The sequence below is a fragment of the Aplidium turbinatum genome, chromosome 10 (genome assembly GCF_918807975.1).
Source record: "Aplidium turbinatum chromosome 10, kaAplTurb1.1, whole genome shotgun sequence".
In the NCBI taxonomy this organism is placed as follows: Eukaryota; Metazoa; Chordata; class Ascidiacea; order Aplousobranchia; family Polyclinidae; genus Aplidium; species Aplidium turbinatum.
The window spans coordinates 11,435,694-11,455,646 of NC_137481.1; the positions used below are offsets into that span (position 1 = coordinate 11,435,694).

General features: G+C 37.8%; 1 protein-coding gene across 1 annotated transcript; it reads left to right on the plus strand.

Moving 5' to 3' along the window:
* Window positions 1-185: 185 nt before the first annotated feature.
* On the plus strand, window positions 186-17,566 carry LOC145778612 (uncharacterized). The gene is made up of 5 exons (XM_082590137.1): window positions 186-466; window positions 12,337-12,641; window positions 14,814-14,930; window positions 15,529-15,787; window positions 16,074-17,566. The coding sequence occupies exons 1-5, from the start codon at window positions 211-213 to the stop codon at window positions 16,640-16,642; spliced, it is 1,506 nt and encodes a 501-aa protein (XP_082446263.1). The 5' UTR covers window positions 186-210; the 3' UTR covers window positions 16,643-17,566.
* Window positions 17,567-19,953: the final 2,387 nt, after the last annotated feature.

Here is a 19,953-nt window from a genome sequence, read left to right on the forward strand (position 1 = left end):
TTTAGCCAATGAAAAGCTTGAAAAATTCATAAACGTCAGAACTTTTTTCATCTTTATTCAGTTCACGAATTTCGTTTTTACGATCGGTTGGTTACGTTTTTGCATCTGCAGAAATCAAACATTTTAAGCTAAAAAACCTAATCTTTATTGTCGAATAAGTGACCCCAACATTTTCTCTGGTATTTGGGGCTAGCAGTCAGTGAGTTGGAGATGTGCAGTAGAATAATTCCACATTTGAATCGAAGAAAATTTTTGAAATTGAACAAGATCAAACGCACTGCTGTAAAAAGCAAAAGATTAAAAAAGAAAGCCGTTAACAAATTAAGAGTTACTCAACCCAAAGTTTGTGTTTGGGAAGAGCCTAAGCTCATGAGTAAGCTTGAGAAAAATAGCAGAAAAGTGTCTAGAAAAATTAGCACTGACATCGATGATAGCTATACTCAAGATATTAAGCATAGTCTTCATGGTAACTTTGCATTAACATCTTGTTTGTGCTTTCCTAATTACAATCCTAGCTTATCTTATTGTGTCACTAGCTCGGTGGTTCCCAAACTATACAAAACGTTTAAAAAAAGTTGGCTATTTGATCGGCTCTGGTCTTTTAGTCTGAAACATTACTTGACTGGTCATGACGTCTTTTTTTCTTTCAAAGCAAAAGAAGAGAAAAAACAGTGCCTATATAAGTTCTTAGGTGAAACAATTTGTAAAGGCTTCAGATAGTAATAACTATATTTGATTGGATGCAACCCAGTTCGTACCCTGAACAGTTCATACCTTGAAAAGATCGAGAAAAAAAATTAAAAATAGCCGAAGTCGCTGATTGCAGTTTCCACTAACCCTAACCCTCGCTCAACACAGTTTCCGCAAACATTTTTCTGCGTTTTTTGCTAACCCTAACCATAGACTAATCTATGCTCTAACCTAACCTTTGCTGATCGCAGTTTCCGCAAACATTTTTCCGCAGTTACCGCTAACCGCAGTTTCCGCTAACCCTAACTCTCTAACCATAGAGTAATCTATGCTCTAACCCTTGCTGACCGCAGTTTCCGCAAACATTTTTCCGCAGTTTCAGCGGGTGCAACCTAGTTCGTACCTTGAACCATTCGTACAGTCAGTTCGTACCCTGAAAAGATCGAGAGAAAAAATTAAAAAAAGCCGAAGTCGCTGATCGCAGTTTAATAGCACAAAGCCGAAGTCGCTGATCGGAGTTTCCCCAAACAATTGGAAACAAATAACAAACTCGAGGGTTAGGGTTAGCGGAAACTGCAGTTAGCGGAAACTGCAAAACTGCGGGAAAATGTTTGCAGAAACTGTGATCAGCGAGGGGTAAAGCATAGATTACTTTATGGTTAGAGTTAGGGTAAGTGGAAACTGCGGAAAAATGTTTGCGGAACTGCGATCAGCGAGGGTTAGAACATAGATTACTCTATGGTTAGAATAAAGGTTAGCGGAAACTGCGGAAAAATGTTTGCGGAAACTGCTATCAGCGAGGGTTAGAGCATAGAATACTCTATGGTTAGAATTAGGGTAAGGGTAAACGGAAACTGTGGTTAGCGGAAACTGCGGAAAAAATTTTGCGGAAACTGCGTAGGGACTAAAACTGCGATCAGCGAAGGTTAGGGTTAAAACATAGATTACTCTATGGTTAGGGTTAGCAGAAACTGCGGAAAAATGGTTGCGGAAACTGCAATCAGCGGACTTCAGCTTTGAGCTATTTTTTTCTTAATCTTTTCAGGAGGAAAATTTTAAAATGATTGCGGAAACTGCGATCAGCGACTTCGGCTGTTTTTAATTTTTTCTCTCGATCTTTTGAAGGTACGAACTGACGGTCCGAACTGTTCATGGTGCGAACGGGCGTCTTTAAATGTCGCAAACCTAGCAAACCTCGCAAACCTATCAAACCTCGCAAACCTAGCAAACGTAGCAAACCTAGCAAACCTCGCAAACCACAAAGTTGCCAGATGGTATTTTATTAATTGTATTTTTTTTAATTTCTTGGCGTTTTATTTGTCTGGTGCCTGTTTTTTAAAACCCTTTTAAATATGTTATTTGTTTAGTATTGATGTGCTATTATCATCTATAAAATGATATCAAAATCTCTGCTTTGTTGTTTATGGTTAGTTTTGATATAAATACGTTTAAAGCAATGCTTTTGCGATCAACATTTGTGAGATGTTGAAAGTTAATATTAACGCAATATTTGGTAGTCAGACATTCGGGAATCAGTATTCCCTCCCTGAAACCATGGTGAGTTCACTAATCACTGGTTCTCTAAAAACCGAGCTGCAGACGATAAATAAAACTTAACTTTTGCAGGCAACCGTAGTTCCTGCCCTTGGCTACGCCGTGTGACACACAACGAACAACGAAGAAGTTCCTAATGACAAGTTTTTGTGTGTGTTTAGAAAGTAAGGGATATTTTGTGAACGAAACCGGTTTTTCCAAAAGTCTTTGTTATTTCAAGTGTGTTTAAAATACCTATATGCTTTGACTCCTTTTTGGGCTACTTGCAAAAATATTGGTTTGTTTTTGGGATTGGTTTGAAACGTGTTTTTGGCTGGGTAATTTTTTAGAATCTGGCAACTCTGCAAGGCTTGCTTCTTTAAATGTAGCAAACCTCGCAAACCCGACAAGGTTTTACTATCTAGGCTATGACTTTGAGGAAGGTTTGTGCATTTGTCAATTGATAGTAATGAGGTTTTCTCAGCGGGTGTCTTTAAATGTCGCGAACTCCGAATTCCTCGTAAAGCTTGAGAAGGTTTCTGCATTTGAAAGCTTACCCCAGTAGGTTTTCATAGTCTCTCAAAAGAAGATACATTTAGATTAGCAGCAAGTAATGGTAAGGTTGTCTGTAGTCTAGGCCTATCTATTTTATGCAAACTATAAACAGTTGAAAACCTCATCGGCCATCAATTGTAGAAACCTTTCTCAAGATTTGCAAGGTTTGCTAGGTTTGCTACATTTAAAGAAGCAAGCCTTGCAGAGTTGCCAGATACTAAAAATTACCCAGCCAAAAACACGTTTCAAACCAATCCCAAAAACAAGCCAATTTTTTTTTGCAAGTAGCCCAAAAAGGAGCCAAAGCATATAGGTATTTTAAACACACTTGAAATAACAAAGAATTTTGGAAAAACCGGTTTCGTTCACAAAATATCCCTTACTTTCTAAACACACACAAAAACTTGTCATTAGGAACTTCTTCGTTGTTCGTTGTGTGTCACACGGCGTAGCCAAGGGCAGGAACTACGGTTGCCTGCAAAAGTTAAGTTTTATTTATCGTCTGCAGCTCGGTTTTTAGAGAACCAGTGATTAGTGAACTCACCCAACCATGGTTTAAGGGAGGGAATACTGATTCCCGAATGTCTGACTACCAAATATTGCGTTAATATTAACTTTCAACATCTCACAAATGTTGATCGCAAAGGCATTGCTTTAAACGTATTTATATCAAAACTAACCATAAACAACAAAGCAGATATTTTGATATCTTTTTATAGATGATAATAGCACATCAATACTAAACAAATAACATATTTAAAAGGGTTTTAAAAAACAGGCACCAGACAAATAAAACGCCAAGAAATTAAAAAAATACAATTAATAAAATACCATCTGGCAACTTTGTGGTTTGCGAGGTTTGCTGCGTTTGCTAGGTTTGCTACGTTTGTGAGGTTTGCTAGGTTTGCTACGTTTGCTAGGTTTGCGAGGTTTGCGACATTTAAAGACGCCCGTGCGAACTAGGTTGCATCCGTTTCCGCTAACCTTTACCCTAACTCTAACCATAGAGTAATCTATGCTCTAACCCTCGCTGATCGCAGTTTCCGCAAACATTTTTCTGCAGTTTTGTAGTTTCCGTTAACCGCAGTTTTCGCTTACCCTAACGCGGCCCTAACTCTAACAATCGAGTAATCGGATGCAACCTAGTTCGTACCCTGAACAGTTCGTACCCTGAAAAGATCGAGAGAAAACATTGAAAAAAGCGGAAGTCGCTGATCGCAGTTTCCGCAAACATTTCAAAATTTTCCTCCTGAAAAGATCGAAGGAAAGATAGCACAAAGTCGCTGATCGCAGTTTCCGCTAACCGTAACCCTATCCTAACGCTAACCCTCGCTCATCGCAGTTTCCGCAAACATTGTTTCGCAATTTCCGCTAACTGCAGTTTCCGCTAACCTTTACCTTAACCATAGAATAATCTATGCTCTAACCCTCGCTGATCGCAGTTTCTGCAAACATTTTTTCGTAGTTTTGCAGTTTCCGTTAACTGCAGTTCCCGGTAACCTTTACCCTAAACATAGAGTAATCTATGCTCTAACCCTCGCTGATCGCAGTTTCCGCAAATATTTTTCCGCAGTTTCCGCTAACCCTAACCCTCGAGTTTGTTTGCGGAAGCTCCGATCAGCGAGTTCGGCTTTATGCTATTAAACTGCGATCAGCGACTTCGGCTTTTTTTAATTTTTTTCACTGGATCTTTTCAGGGTACGAACTGTTCAGGGTACGAACTAGGTTGCACCCGAGTAATCTATGCTCTTTAACCCTAACCATCGCAGTTTCCGCTAACCTTTACCCTAACCATAGAGTAATCTATGCTCTAACCCTCGCTGATCGCAGTTTCCGCAGTTTCATTTTTCCGCAGTTTCCGCTAACCCTAACCCTTGAGTTTGTTTGCGGAAACTCCAAACAGCAACTTCGGGTTTGTGCTATTAAACTGCGATCAGCGACTTCAGCTTTTTTTAATTTTTTCTCTCGATCTTTTCAGGGTACGAACTGTTCAGGGTACGAACTAGGTTGCACCCTATTTGATTTAATTCGCTCTGCTTTGTCTTTTTGCTTAGTATTGAGCACTTTTTGTAGTTTTAATAGTTTTCATTGTTTTTAAGTTAATTCAATAGTTTTATTCAACTGAATCAGTTGCCCATACGATGTTTATCTGGCTGGTATCCCCAAGGGTATGAGTTTGATACTACGCGGAAGTGTTTTATTTGAAACTAAATTTCTTGTTAATAAACACTGCCTAAAAGTAAAATCATTTTTTTAAAGAAGTATTGTAACTTTTTACAACCACCAAACTAACATGTTGAGAGTAAAAATGTAATGCGTTGTTCGGCAAACACGGTCACAAGTCACAACCTCTTATGACAAACGGAAACTTCCCCAGAGAAATTCTCAAATTCCAGCAAAAATGACCACAAAAATGCAGCAGCCGTGTGCGACCGCGAGGTCAGTCGGGCGACGCCGACGCCAATTCCAACTACGAGCTAACGATCGAGTCATTTCGGGTCAAAATTTAGTTTTAAAAAAAAACGCCTCCGGGTAGTATCAAACTCATTCCCTCAGGGACACCAGCCCGAGAAGTATCACACATGCCACTGATCCAGTTGAATAAAATTGTTGAATTTCGAACTTATATAGGCACTTTTCTTCTCTTGTCTTTTGCTTTGAAAGAGAAAATGAAAGAAAAAATATGACATGACCAGTCAAATAGTGTTTTAGATTAAAAGACCGGAGCCGGTCAAATAGCCACTGCCTTTAAAAAATTAAAAAATAGTAGCCCTGATTTTTATTCAAGAAAATATGGTATGATGAATACAGGCTTTACCTTTATTATGACAAGACAAACATAATCCTGACAATGCATGAATTCTGTAAAGCTATCCTAGCTGTAACTATTGTAAATACATCATATACGTGTATGTTACTACAGCCAATGGCAGACAATTTAAATATTAATCATTTCCTGATAGCAAAGTGTCCGAATTTAAATTTTTGTTTTATATATAATACCAGTACAAACTTTTATATTTATATGCATTAGTGTTATATACAAATTTATATACTGTATATTTATTTAGTTAGAGTTTCGGTAGAGAGTTTGTCTTGTTGAACCATAGGCATATGAAGCCGAGTAACGTGATCAAGTTTAACATCTTCAAGTATATTAACCAGGGATGCGCAATTCAGAATAATTCACTATTCCAGAATTATTCCGGAATACTAAACCGAATCCAGAATCGAATCCAGAATACTGAATCCTATTAGCTTCCAGGCTCCAGCAACACAAAAAGTAAAAAATTTCAGACACAAAAGCTACACAATCAAAGTAAATGTTTTGTTGCAATGCAACACATTAAGGCATTCTAAACGACTCCCAGCCAAATGGGAGCAGTGTTGCCAGATGATGGAAGCCGCTTGGCAACAAAAAGTAACTAAAATTTTACCAGATATTTAAAACACCCTAAACAGGCCCGTAACCAGCCGGGGGCCAGGGGGGCATCACCTCCCGCCCCTGAAAAAAAATTCGCCCCCCCTGGCAAAATCCCAACATTCTCGAGCAACAGCTACAATTATAATGATTTTGCCCAAAAAAATTTTTCGGCCCCCCTTGCTCTGCGGTCTGGCTATGGCCCTGACCCTAAATAAAGCAATTTCGCTTAAATACAAATAGTTTTTAAGACATAAGACACTGCCATCATTCATATGCAAACCTCTTGCAAAACGTTTTCTATACGAGCAGGGATTATAGCCTATTGCTAAAAAGTTAAAAAAAATTGAAAAAACTTTCTTGAAAAAAATTGAGTAGGGAAAATTTCACCAGATTTCACCAAAAAGTTATCTGGTTCCAATGTCAAAAAGCTTGGCAATAAAGACCTGTAAATTTCACCAGAATTTTTTAATTTGATATTCTATTTCCCCATCTGGCAACGCTGAACGGAAGCGCAGCTTAGTTTCCGTCAAGCCGCGGTCGAAAAGAATCGCTCGAAAGATGCTGATGTGGCAGGTATGCTGAGGTGTTTCAGAGCCAACTCCTTTAGCAGGGGGCATCTGCTCAATGTTGTTACGCCCACCGGTCAAACTATCGCAGAGTCGCATACGCACGTGGATTGAAAAAAGCATTGCACGATTGTGCATGTGTACAAAGCGTGAAGAAAATTGCACGCTTAGTTTCTTTGATTGCTCATGCGAGCGAGTGATGTAGAGTTGAATGCGCCGTGCGCGCACAACGCGTGCCCAATGTTTTCGAACGTTTGCGTGGGTAAACCACATTTTTTTCAGTTCACTGTCTCCAGCTGACAGCTTGCACAAGACTTATGCATATCTTTAAAACCGACCGAATCTTATTACCCGGTTTTATTGCCGTTTTGGATTCGGATAGTTTAGGATCCGAATCCTTCTGGATTCGGTATTCTGAATTGCCCATCCCTAATATTAACATATAGAAACACAAAACTACGCAACAAATTAAGTGTCGAACGTTTTCGACATCACAAGATGTCCTCTTCAGGAATAATATACATATAACTTAACTACATCTGAATAAAATACAATGGTTAACTAAATCTATAAACAGGAAAAGACAAAAACTGCACAGTACTTCTGACTAGCTCAAACTCAACGATAGGTTAAGTATTAGTTTTTTTGCACGTTGCCTTTCTACCATATCATGTGATCTGTGGGTCATTCCATGTCAAGCCACCCAAAATAATTTCAAATGTAACCCATGGTGGCTGATTTAGTTGAAATTTGGTATACTGGAAGACCAATTAATTCTGATTTCAATAAAGTTAGTTTGAAGAAAATCGGTCGAGTGGAAGTCGAGTTATGCCAATTTAAAATATATGCGTTTCGTGGTCATTCAAGCATATCAAAATCGATTAAATCACAGTCAAATTTTGTAATAGCTGTCACTTGCACAATTGATTATGTACAATAGTCAAGTTTGAAACACATACTCATTAGGTATCAATAATTCATTTATGGTAAAAAAAAATCAATTGTCATTTCTGTTGAGGTCATGAGGGGTCATCACATACGATATACTATCGAAGTCACTCAAGCATGACGCATACTTGAAATGATAATAACTTTAAAAGGACAAATCGAAAAAAGTTGTGTAATATCTCATTTGAAAGCTCTGAAACAGGTCAATTACTTAGTAAAATATTGTTTTGTATATTACACATTGAGGGTCTCAATTCAGCGCTTTAAAAATCGAAAAAAATATGCCCAAATAAGGGCAAATTCAGTAGAAATAAGACCCTTCGTAATAATTTAATTCGACCATGTCCCTCACAATATGAAAAGTTACAGGAATAAATGTATTTCAATGACTTACTGGCAATACTTTGCTCTCAATTCCATTATACATACTTCTTAACCCTTTATAACATAAACCAGTAGAGTCCGACTAGACCATGGAAATTTTGCGAACTTGAAGAATTTTGATGGAGTATCCTACTGTAAGTAGCACAAATCCTAAATTGTGTAGCCTCCAGCAAGCAGACAAAGCAACAAATGTGAATGAATAAAGCATGAGAAAAGGGAATGTTTTCAAGAGTTCAACAGTGACAAATTTAATTATGATTTGAATGCTTTGCCCATTCTTCTAGAATCTTTGTGAATGAGCCGAGTGACAAGTTGTACTGTACACGTATGGATATCAAGTTTGGTACATCAGTGACACATAAGATGTGATCAAAAGGAACCCAAGAGTTGTATTTCCTTTCTCAACGGAAAGAGGTCGATGGACCATGTGGATGCATGAAATCTATGCTTGCATCCTCATTATCTTGGTCTGTTGTGCTAACCATCCAGATGTACCAATTATGATCGTAAACCACACAAACAAACTTCCCTTCATTCAATTAGTTTGAGATTGTTGCGCTTCTTTACGTGCAGATTAACCACTAGTGAATATTCTCAATCACAGCTCACGCGCTTTATCCCAATCTTTATGACGATCCTTGCAGTGGGTTGAAATAATGGAGCCCCCATGTTCCTTTGATTGTGCTTGCAATTGCAAATCTTTCCTTCAATTGCTCTCTTGTGTCAGCAAGGACATCTGTATATATTATCTAAAAACGAATGCTGGGAATATTTTTTTGGCAATGTTCTAACATTTTATGTGTGTCAGTAATTTAATTTCGAACTCTCCATTTTAAACTCTCCATTGCTGTCGATCTTTTAACAGTTCCGTCAATGACATCGTATGGAGATTTACTGTGACTTATGGCAAAAAATGACCACGAAGCATCAATCCCACAGTCATTCCTGTGGAGGCAAAGATTGTGAAAGGATTTGCAATTTTTATATTGGGCTGCACACCCGTGACCAGTGAAATACTCAACTGTTTGGACATTAGGAATTTTCATTTTTAGGTATTCAATGATTTGCTTTTGGGTTTGGAATACCATTGGAACATCATGCTGCATATCCTCAGATAAAAACGGAGACTGAGATGACATAACCAGGTGCAGTCTATGATTGCATTCCGTACATGAAGCAGTTACTTGCCAAGACGCCGCTTAATAATCTTGTTCTAGCTTGTAAAATTTACCTTGAGAATGATTTCATCATAGCTGGATTCAAAGCTCTTGCAAATTTTACATACCGAGTGACAATGCCCTTTTTTATCTGTGTGGAACGAGCAAACCACGATTTGTTAATTGACATCCTTCCTCAGCCCTGCAGTGACCTTGCTGAAAAAAGACACACACCCTCCAGGACTACCATATGGACTGTGGACACATGTGAAAATGGAAGACAATGCTCCACAAAGCGATCAATCATCTTCTTCCTGGAGATATGTGCACCCAGGCTAGAAAAGGAGTAGAACTGCAGTACAAGCTTGAGTATTGGGATGTTGATCTTAATGCTGCTCTAGCAACTCCTCTCCATACACTGGTATCAGACCAACGGAAAACCTGCCGAAAACAACTTGAATGAAGAGAGGTACTTGGCCAAGTTTGGTTATCTTTCTTCACAATCGGCCAAACACTCAAACAGGATGTTCAAGGTAAAGTTAAGAGGATCAAAGATGACCTTATGCTGTCAGAAAGACAAATCAATGAAGTTGAGCGGTCAATCACTACTATTCTCAAACAACTAGATTAAATGGAGGTGATCTGGAGCAACAAGCAGAAACAGAAGAAAAAGCAAAGGTTGAAAGAGAATTTGCAAAAGAAAGTGAGAGCCAGTGAGTTTATTGACCAACTTCTTGTGAAATGTAAAAAAAAACATGGGGGCCTTTTACATCTGTTCATGAAGTAAAAACTCTTGTTTCTAAAAAGCCACCTGAGCTAAAGACATTCTTAAGGCAAGAAATCCAATGTCAGAGAGTCACCCACCAACATGATGCAGATGTCCCCAGAGATCTTTACCAGGTCAACAAGGTATCCCAAGAGGAGATGATTAAGAATCTCAATGCACTCCCTGGAGATGATTTCCAAGTTGAGGAAGCAGTGGTCTTCCCTTGTGAAGAGGAAATAGTGCAAACACTTACAGGAGCTAAAGAGACAGAGGGTCAGGATAAGGAACTGTTCCAGCCAAACCAGTCATTTGCCGTCATATGGGATGTGGGAGAAAACAAAAGATGGTACGTTGGTCGTTGGGTTTTACCTCGACGATAATGGGGATGCAACATTTCAAGTAGATCATCTGATGCGTGCTGCCACAGAAGATGAAACTTGGCAGCGACCACCTGGCACTGATGACATTCAGGGCACTATAAAGCAACAGATTGTCCCTGTGACAGTTTCAGGAACTTGGATCTTTTCTCGGAGAAAACCATGTTACATTTTTAACAATGCCCTGGGCCTGGAGATTGAAAGTGTGTTTAAAGAAATAACTCAACAAAGGTGAAATAAACAACAAATTTTGTAAAAATTAGTATTAAGTCAACCTCCAATTGTCAGTGAATTTTCTGATATGCACTAACATATTGCCTGACCCCACAAACATAGGGTTGGGCACCAGAACCAGTGAAAACAACCCCAAAATAAGGAAGTTATGGCCAAAAATGTGATTTTTCATAGAAAATAGCGGCCATTTTGGATTTTTGCTCTGCACACTTTTTTCTTGGATACAAGATCAAAACTTTTGTCATTTTATGTTGAGATAGGTTAAATAGAATAGAAAAAAAACTGTCCCTGCAGTGAAAAATAACAAAAAAGTATTTTTGACCCATGTACAGTATAGATCACTTCTAATATAGGAGTGGCTATCAGTTCAATTTATCAGTATTTTAGTATTTTTACCAATCACATTATACACTCCATATCATCAAATATACAAAACAAGTTTTTCACAGCTAAATCTCCTGGTTCAGGGCTTTCCAACAACACCAAATTTAAGTTCATAGGTGCTGTCCCTTTTGAGTTACAACCTTTTGAAAATACCGTTACGCATGAGTGATTTTAGTGCATCCAGCTATAAATTCCCCTATACTTACTGCCACCATGTGGATAAAAACAAATTAGGTGCACATTTGGAGTCACAACAACAAATACATCAATCTTACATAGTTGCAACTTATTTCATTAAGTAGAATGTATATACCAAGCATTTAAAAATACACTAAAATTAAAGAGCGTCTCGTCACGGATGAACGGTCACAAAAACAATCAATTTTGAAATGACTGTAACTTCTGTTCTGCTTGACCAATTTCATTCCAACAAGCGTTTTTGGATTCAGAATAGAACATTCTACCTGCTTGTAAACTTTATATTGAAAAATGAGATGGTGGGTTACATGGCCTGGTGGATTGACGTGTAATGCCCCCTGTGTAACACCGTTTGATGCAGTTACCTTAATTCTCGTGGAGCCTATCGTTGAGTTTGAGCTAGTCAGAAGTACTGTGCAGTTTTTGTCTTTTTCTGTTTAGATTTAGTTAACCATTGTATTTTATTCAGATGTAGTTAAGTTATATGTATATTATTCCTGAATAGGACATCTTGTGATGTCGAAAACGTTCGATACTTACCGTAGTTTGTTGCGTAGTTTTGTGTTTCTATATGTAATAAACTTGAAGATGTTGAACTTGATCACGTTATTTATTTAGTTATATACAAAAACATAAACACATTGGATTGCTTTAATTTGGCACAAAAAATCCGATTAACAAATTACTGTAAGTGGACTTTCAAAGTGTTTGATAACTTTTGCAAAAAGCATCTGTAGGGTACCGGACTGGTATTACTGTACTGTTTTTGATATTTTACATGATTGCATAAGCAAAATGTCAACTTTCTTCTACTCTTAATTTATCAAGTACCGTAAGCAAGTTGGCATATATTCCTTCAATTTTCTTGGCTCTGCCACTTCAACTGTTTTCTGAACATTGAAGTCTCCATAGTATCGCATTACAAACATTTTGTAGTTTATCCATTTGCCTGCTCAAGTGGCTTTGGTTCATGGTAGTTATAACCATTACCCTGACTGCAAAACAGCATAGCATTAACGTACAAAATTCAAAATTACTTTCAATGCCAAATTAAACAATACCAACGGTGTTTTTAATTCTGGCAAATGATTAATCCTCCATTTTGTTCTTGTTGTTGCAGAAGCAAGAGAACGGATTGAATCAATACTTTTGACTCGTCTGCATGATTTGCTATCTCCAAGTTTGTCAAAAAATGCAACCCGCCGACTGCTTAAGAATACTGCTTTGGAAATTGCTGCCAATTTTGGTGTACCAAGAAAGAAGTTTAAGGGGACAAATAAGTGGCTAGATACCTTTTTAAAACACAATGAACTGCTAGGGTATTCTGTTAGTGATAATTTTGTACATGCTGATGTCAAAGAAAAACAAAGAAATGTTGCTTCAACGAATGCAAAGTTGGATGATTCAGTGGAATTAGATGTCTTGGTAAGTTTAGACTACTGCTGAGATATCATTCGTGCTAAAAGGGATTATCGTCCAAGAATTGATTAGCCAAAGTATGTTTGACTTTAGACAAGTTGCTTTGTACGTACAGTAGTCTAATGCATGAAATGTAATTAAAATATTCTTTTTGGTTTAGTTATTTTGAAGCAAGCGTTGCTATGATTATGGATTTAATTTACAGTGAACATGGTTTTATGACAGTTTGTGACATATTGCGATTAACTGTATCCATTGATTGACACAATCCTGGTATCCTACACAGCAAAACAGAACATTCATCTTACACAAAAATCGTAAAAGCAGACTGCTAGACATTTTAATCATTTATGTAATGTTCTACAATCTACAGTTTGTAGGTATTGGAGGCGTTTATGGTGATGTTACAGTTGGTTGGTTTTAAATCTTTATCCTCAGACTGACAAAGCCTTGATGGGTTATTTCTGGTAGCTTCGCGTACTTGTAGAGGCTTTTAATGCAGGGCTGGTTACCAGGCCTCGAAATTCGTTTTTGTTGACGGCGGACAAACGTGTCCAGTCTGAGCAGCTATCTCGGCGGACAAATTAAGTAACACGGCGGACACACCAGTTTTAGCTCGATCGTCACGCTTAATCACTTTATCTTGATAATTCTTCACCATTTGAGAACTATAGCTACGGTTGAGAAGTCTTTTTAAAATTTCAGCGCAGTCACTTTGAAAGGCTTTCATCAGACCAACGACGTGCGCTTGAAGAGTCAAAGCACCGCGTAGCTGCTTAATACGCCGCATAACTAATTAACTTCCACCGAACGAGGTCGTGTGGCTTCTTGCGTCACAATGCTCTGGACACGAGTAGAAAAACTTCTACACTAACGCTACTATTTTCTGTTGTGCAAAGTTTCACTAGGCTTTTTTCTTTGGGTTTATTTTTGCGAGTCATATGAGCGAAAGTGAATTTTCCCTGGGCCTTTTCTTTCTTACTGTAATACCAAAACTAAACAAATTTTGCTGCATCTTGCTGTAATAGCCTACTCGTATAATCTAATTTTGTAACCAACCTTGCCTTATCAATATTACTCGGAGATCAAGGCCAGACATTGTGATGTAAAACTTGAACTAAGTTGCGCGTGATTAGTGTGAAAGTACCGGTACTCCCATCGGTTCTTAGCGAATAATTCACCTTTGTTACGCTGATTCAATGTCACCAATCGTTGAAGCAACGTAAAAATCAAAAGTTTTCCTGCTTAAATGAAAGCTAAAGGATACAGTATTAACATTTTCTAGACTGCGCGCTGCGCGGGAAATTATATATTCGCAACAATTGTTCGTGCTATGCAATGACGATTTCTACGGCTATTTCTCGGCGGACAAATATGACCGATCTAGATGGTACTTCCCGCGGACATCACATGCTGTGACGGCGGACATGTCCGCCGTGAATTTCAAGGCCTGGGTTACCGAAATTGACAGAGTGAAGTTTTCCGATTGTTGCCCAGAAATTATTCCATCCAATGGAGAGCAGTCCTTAGAATGCGTTGCTCAAGCGCACACCCGAAGAGGCGAACCATTACCACTTAGTTTTGAAGCTTCTTCGTCCACAAAGTCGTGTGCTGCTAGCTAAGTGAGCTATCAAGGCAAACTGGCAGTACTAAAGTGTTGCTAAGCAAAATGAGAATATGCGTTATGTGACTTCAATACAAAAAAGGAATACCTCCCTGAAGTTCAATAACACACGTCTTTTGAATGTCTGGCTGAGTGCAAACAAAAAAGGTTATTGCGTGCTTATTCTAGCGTATCTACAAAGTAATGTAATTTTATCGCTTTTTTGATGAACAAAGAATTGAGCCCTAATACGAAACCTAGAATGTTAAAAGTTTTGCAATAACAAAACAACCCGATATAATGGTTAATACCTGTGCACTGTGTGCAGTATCTCAAGGCTCGTTTGGGAAATATGCCGTTAAATGATATAACTCTACAAATCAATCAAGAATTCCTATTCGATTTGTGCCGTTAACTGTTGAATTTTCAGAAGTGAATAGGAATTGTTTGGGGTTATGCTATGCTATAAAGCGATTTATGTCTTTTACTGATATGCGATTAACCGATTTTGACTGTATTCATGGTGTATATATGTATAATTATTATAATAAAATATCAACTTTTCTTATATTTAGAAACCTGATGAAGAAATTCCTGATCTTGATGACTTGTTTACCTCAAAAGTTTACAATGTATCTCAGGTTGAAGAAAATACTTGCAAAGCAAAAAAGCAATGTAAAAATGCATTGCAGGTATTATAGCTTGTTTTACTCTTTTAATGTACCAATAATGTTAATAACAATGGAAAACAAACTTGATAGGCTTATGACATTATGGTAATTTAGGTAGCCTATTGATGATTGGTGACAACTGGGCCACGAACCAATGCTGGACTGCCAGGCATTGTAATTGAATGATGTAAAAATGATTACCGTATTTAAAGATAGTTTAGACTGGAATTTTGATAAACATGTATATGTAATTGTACAGTAGTGTCTGCTTATTAAGCCCACCATGGACCTGGACGATTGTGGGCTTGCCGGTGGGCCTGTTAATTGTGAGCTTAATAAGTTGGGGCTAATGTAATAGTGCCTCATTTTTCAATTTTTTTATATGCTCAGTCTGTGAAATGCAGAAAAAAGTTTTGTATTTACTTTAAGTTTAATTTATTTATATTTTGTAACATTCATTAATACTGTTAGTCCTATTGCTCTTAAATTGGAAGAAATGTATTGAATTGAATGTATAGTCCTATTGAATTGGAAGAAATGTACGAAAAATTCACAGAAAGATTTATGGACATTGTTAAGTATGGAACAGAAACACAAATTCATGAAAAATATTTTTCAGAGCAAGAGCAAAGCTGATGCACAATCGAGTTTATACATATCCAGTGAAAATAATATTACTGAAGATGAAATTCTGTCTGAAAAAGACTCTTACCAATGGATTGGTCCATCGGTTTTACCCAAACGCTGTCTTTTGGAAAGAATTGGATTCACTTTGAGAAGATTTGAAGACAGTTCCAGTGATTGCAATGCTACTTTTGCAGCACATAAAGTCTGCAGTGTCTACGATGAACTGTTTCTCGTATCCCAGGCATTGAATGGTATGTTTTTACCATTTGTTTAGTATTATTACCACAGCGTTTAGAATAATCATGATTACAAGCGGATGTCAAAAGTTTCATACAGTATACGGTATACTTATTACTTGTCTCAATGCTGATCTCTCATTCAGCATTTTTTTAAATTGTCTCTATGCAACAGTTAAATTGCATTGTATTTCTACCTGTTGCATGCATGCAATATTAATAACTTCCCACAACCGATTGCTGATGCATGTTTGTTTTGTTGAAGTGATGAAGTCTGAGTAGAATTTTATATTTCTTGCAGTGTCAAAAGTTGACAAAAACCCGTCTTCAATAATGTTCTCTTCTGATGATTCCGATTCCGGTTACCGCAGTCGCAGTGAAAGCAAAAACGATGAGAGACAGAGTGGAATGTGTCCGATCGTCTCTGAGACAACTTTGAATTCTGACTGTCAACACGCCTCAAACCTTGCCAAGACTTCGAAAGAACTTTCAACTTCTGTCTTAGAAGGGCGTTGCAACAATTCAAATACGAGTAATTCTTCATCCTTGTTTCATTCAGTCCTTGACAACACATCAGACCCTTTGTTTTTCTCAAATAATCATTCTACTTTTGTTAGTGATGAAAAGATGGACTATTCCGAAAATCAATTTGATCAATGGTTAAACCTTTTTGATGACCAAGATCCCCCCGAATTGCAAAATGTTGAAAGCGTAACTATCCCAGCAAACGTTTACCAAAATGAACTCGATATCACCGATGTTGTAGATTTCACAACAGGCTTGTTTGAGCAAACGAATGTTTTAAATGAATCAGTTTCAACTTTTAACCTTGAAAACGACGACGAGTTAATTAAAGCATTGTATTCTTGAAACTTTCAATCTTGATAAATTTTGTTGATTGCCTGGCACGTTCGTTTGCCAATAAAAGTAACGTTGTTTTGCGAATGTATACTTGATAGATCGGAAAGGTTTACTTTATTTGAAATTATCTTTGATACTGTGATATTGTAAGTTATTGTATTTCGTGCGTTATTCTGAGTATTGTGCAGGGCTGTGGAGTCCATCCTTGGGGATTTTGACATCCAGAGTCGCCAACAAAAGAGACTCCGGTTTGATACAAAACAAAGTTTTTTTTTGGCATTTTTTAAAATCTTGTTCCTTGGTATTACGCTCTAAAATTTTACCAGAAAATAGAAGTGTTTGTTAGTTTTTGTGAAGGTCATTGTTTCAATTCCGATCACAGCTTGAGTGAAATTAAATAAAATAAAATTAATTGCAGTCGACCGATTATAAATGGAGGAGTCGTAGATTATTCGCCCGACTCCACAGCCCTGGTATTGTGCTGTCTAAGCCACTTATCAAAGCCAATTGTGACATTGTTCGTGAGAAATATAAATTCATTTTTTTCGTGTTTTCTAAACTAAACTCCAGTTTGTATTTCGATGGCATCAGGAACGATGTACATATCAAGAGGTCAGGTTTTTTAAAAACATGTATGATGTTTTTTTACTTAATCCCTCAAGTTTCTTGTGAACCTTTTTCTTCGCCACTCCAAGGATCGAGACCACCCTTGAACCGTGATGGCGGCTCGCATGTTTGCTCACTGATCGAGCAGCCACCGAGTTGATTCCTTATCTAGTTCACCCACAGCATAATTATAATAGATGGTGTGGCCTGCGGTTTGTTTCTTGCCACACATCATGGAGCTATCGTTCATTTGTGAATGTTGGAGCGGAATAGTCCTATGCCAATACGCAAGTGGTTGAGCCATACCCAGTATGAAGGCGATGTGAAAATTAAAAAAAATCGAATTATCACACAGGGTGACTTGCTATGTATAGTATTTCTGTAAAATTCACGCTAAAATATTCAGTAACCTTAAACATGTAATCCATTTTGTTCTTGGCATTTATTGCCAGCACAGAGTTGCCAGGTACAAATTTTTTTTAATTGTAAAAATTTCCAACTTCAACAACTCCATATGACGCGACTGCTAGTTGCCCTGTTCTGCTGATGCAGCTGAACCCAGTGTAGCAGTCCAAAAGTTACAAGGGTTGCCAAATATTTCATTTAAATTTTATTTAATTTTGTTTTGAAAAATAATTACAGTTTTAACTTCTCAAAAAGTCAGATTAACAACTAAGTATTTTGTAATGTTAACTGAAAAGCTTGCATTAGTTTGAGAGCAATGAATTCATTACACTTTAAGTTAAAACAATTTTCGCTTTTCTATCGATTGCGAAAACGCCGGGCACCCCTGGTAACTTTCGGACTGACAGGAACTTCCAGACTGCAACGCCGCAGAAGCACTCCAAAAGTTACTGCTATTGTAAGTGGGTGTGCTTTTTCGAAATTCGTTTGGGAAAAAACTTTGTAAATGGACTGAAAATTTTGCAGTTAAAACTGTTTTTTAACTGCAGTTTAAATTTCACTTGGTCAGTAGATTAAACCCTCTGCAAGTAGGCTATGCGAAAGATGAATCCTAAGGATAAACATTCTCACCACGAAACCATTATTCTTGACTTTAAGTTTCGTGCCACGTGTTTTCGATGGGAGTCCAACGGAAATTCATTGGAATCTCAAAGTGCTCAACACTTTCGTAAAAGTTAAAGCCTTCCCCACGTGCGAGACTGATACTCACTGAAAGTTGATGGAGTTTTGACTACCGGTTGGCCTACATGTTGCCTACGTTACTTTATATTTCTTCAAAACGGCAGTTATGAAAAACCAGACCAAAAATAGGCTCAGTGCTTCATTCACTAGAAAACTTTGGTTTTAACTTTCATGAAATAAGCTAAATAAAATAGTCAAAGACTATGTTCGTCAATTACAACTCGAGACCAGCGGCTAACGTCAGCCTTCAAATGCAAACTTTGCACGATGTATTAAGGCCTGTGGCCCATTAAATGCCACCGATTCACGCATAGCCACGATTCAAACTTTAAAATGTTTGGAGCGATGATCAATTAAATTATTTGTTTCAACAGCGCCATATAGCCTACAACGAGTCAATAAAACACTCATAACACTACATAGTGAATCGTAGGTTGCATCATAGCACAATCAGGAAGACAGCAATAGACTAAGTGGTCATCTAGTCAATTACCTCCCCATGTAAATTTATTTCCTAACGCATGTAAGGCACGGACATAACTTCAAATGGTATAATACAAACAAACCAGGTTAAAATGATAGCCTACGTAAATTGTTAGGTTACAAATTAAAATTTTATTTCAATTTCCAATACAGCAACAACTTCTGGTACAAAACTCATCTTTTAACTTTCATCTTATTTTTGCTTCATTCCCAATTTAGCTTACGTTTCTGCTGGAAACCATGTTGTTAAGATGCAATGGTGGATAAGTCTTCATTCAAGTTCAATATGTTTTCAATGTTAAAATCATTTATACAAATCTGCTGCAAGGGTCAAATCTGACAACCCTGTTTTGGTAACTTCTGGACTGGCACTGGCAGTAACTTTCAGACCGCGTATACGCAGTCCAGAAGTTACGGTAACTTTCAGACCGCAGTAACTCCTGGACCGTTACACCGGGAGACAACTTTCCAAAAGGTACCATTAAAAAACCCCCTTTGAAGTTTGTTTGGTAATTACAGAAGAAAAAAGAGCAATAGCCGTGGTGGGAATCAAACCCACGTCAATGAAATGACTAGCCTATCACCGCCCTAACCCTCTGCGCCAAGTCAGCCGATGGAAAACGGATAACTTAATTTAACTATGATGTGCGTATTTTGTTTCTCAAAGGGGATTTTTTAATGGTAGCCTACCTTTTGGAAAGTTGCGCCCGGGAAGCAAAGGCAGAGCTCCATGAATTTTTGCATTTTTTTGAAAAGATGTAGTGTTTGATGGTTTAGTTGCGATAGTATCTCCGCAACCTTTTGAACAGAGCTTGTGGTTTTTCCACTTACAACATCGCTGAGCAAGGTAAGTTCCGTTTTTAGGCGATCTTTTCTGATGGCATAGGGTAAGCTGATCTCGGTATCAGATCTTTTCTCACCGTTTGCATAGCTTTAAAAGGGCCTTTTCTCTTTTAGCTGCTGTAATCAGATTCAGATCAGCCTAGTCGAATCTTCGATCAAGCTCAGCGTGCCTACATTGCGGAAAGGCTACCGTGTTTGGCAGTTCGATCGTGGGTATATAGCCTAAACAAAAAGAGAGCCAG

Coding starts and splice junctions, on each gene's coding strand:
- LOC145778612 (XM_082590137.1), top strand. CDS start 211: ATGTGCAGTAGAATAATTCCACATTTGAATCGAAGAAAATTTTTGAAA. Junction 467..12,336: donor TATTAAGCATAGTCTTCATG/GTAACTTTGCAT, acceptor TTGTTGTTGCAG/AAGCAAGAGAACGGATTGAA. Junction 12,642..14,813: donor CAGTGGAATTAGATGTCTTG/GTAAGTTTAGAC, acceptor TCTTATATTTAG/AAACCTGATGAAGAAATTCC.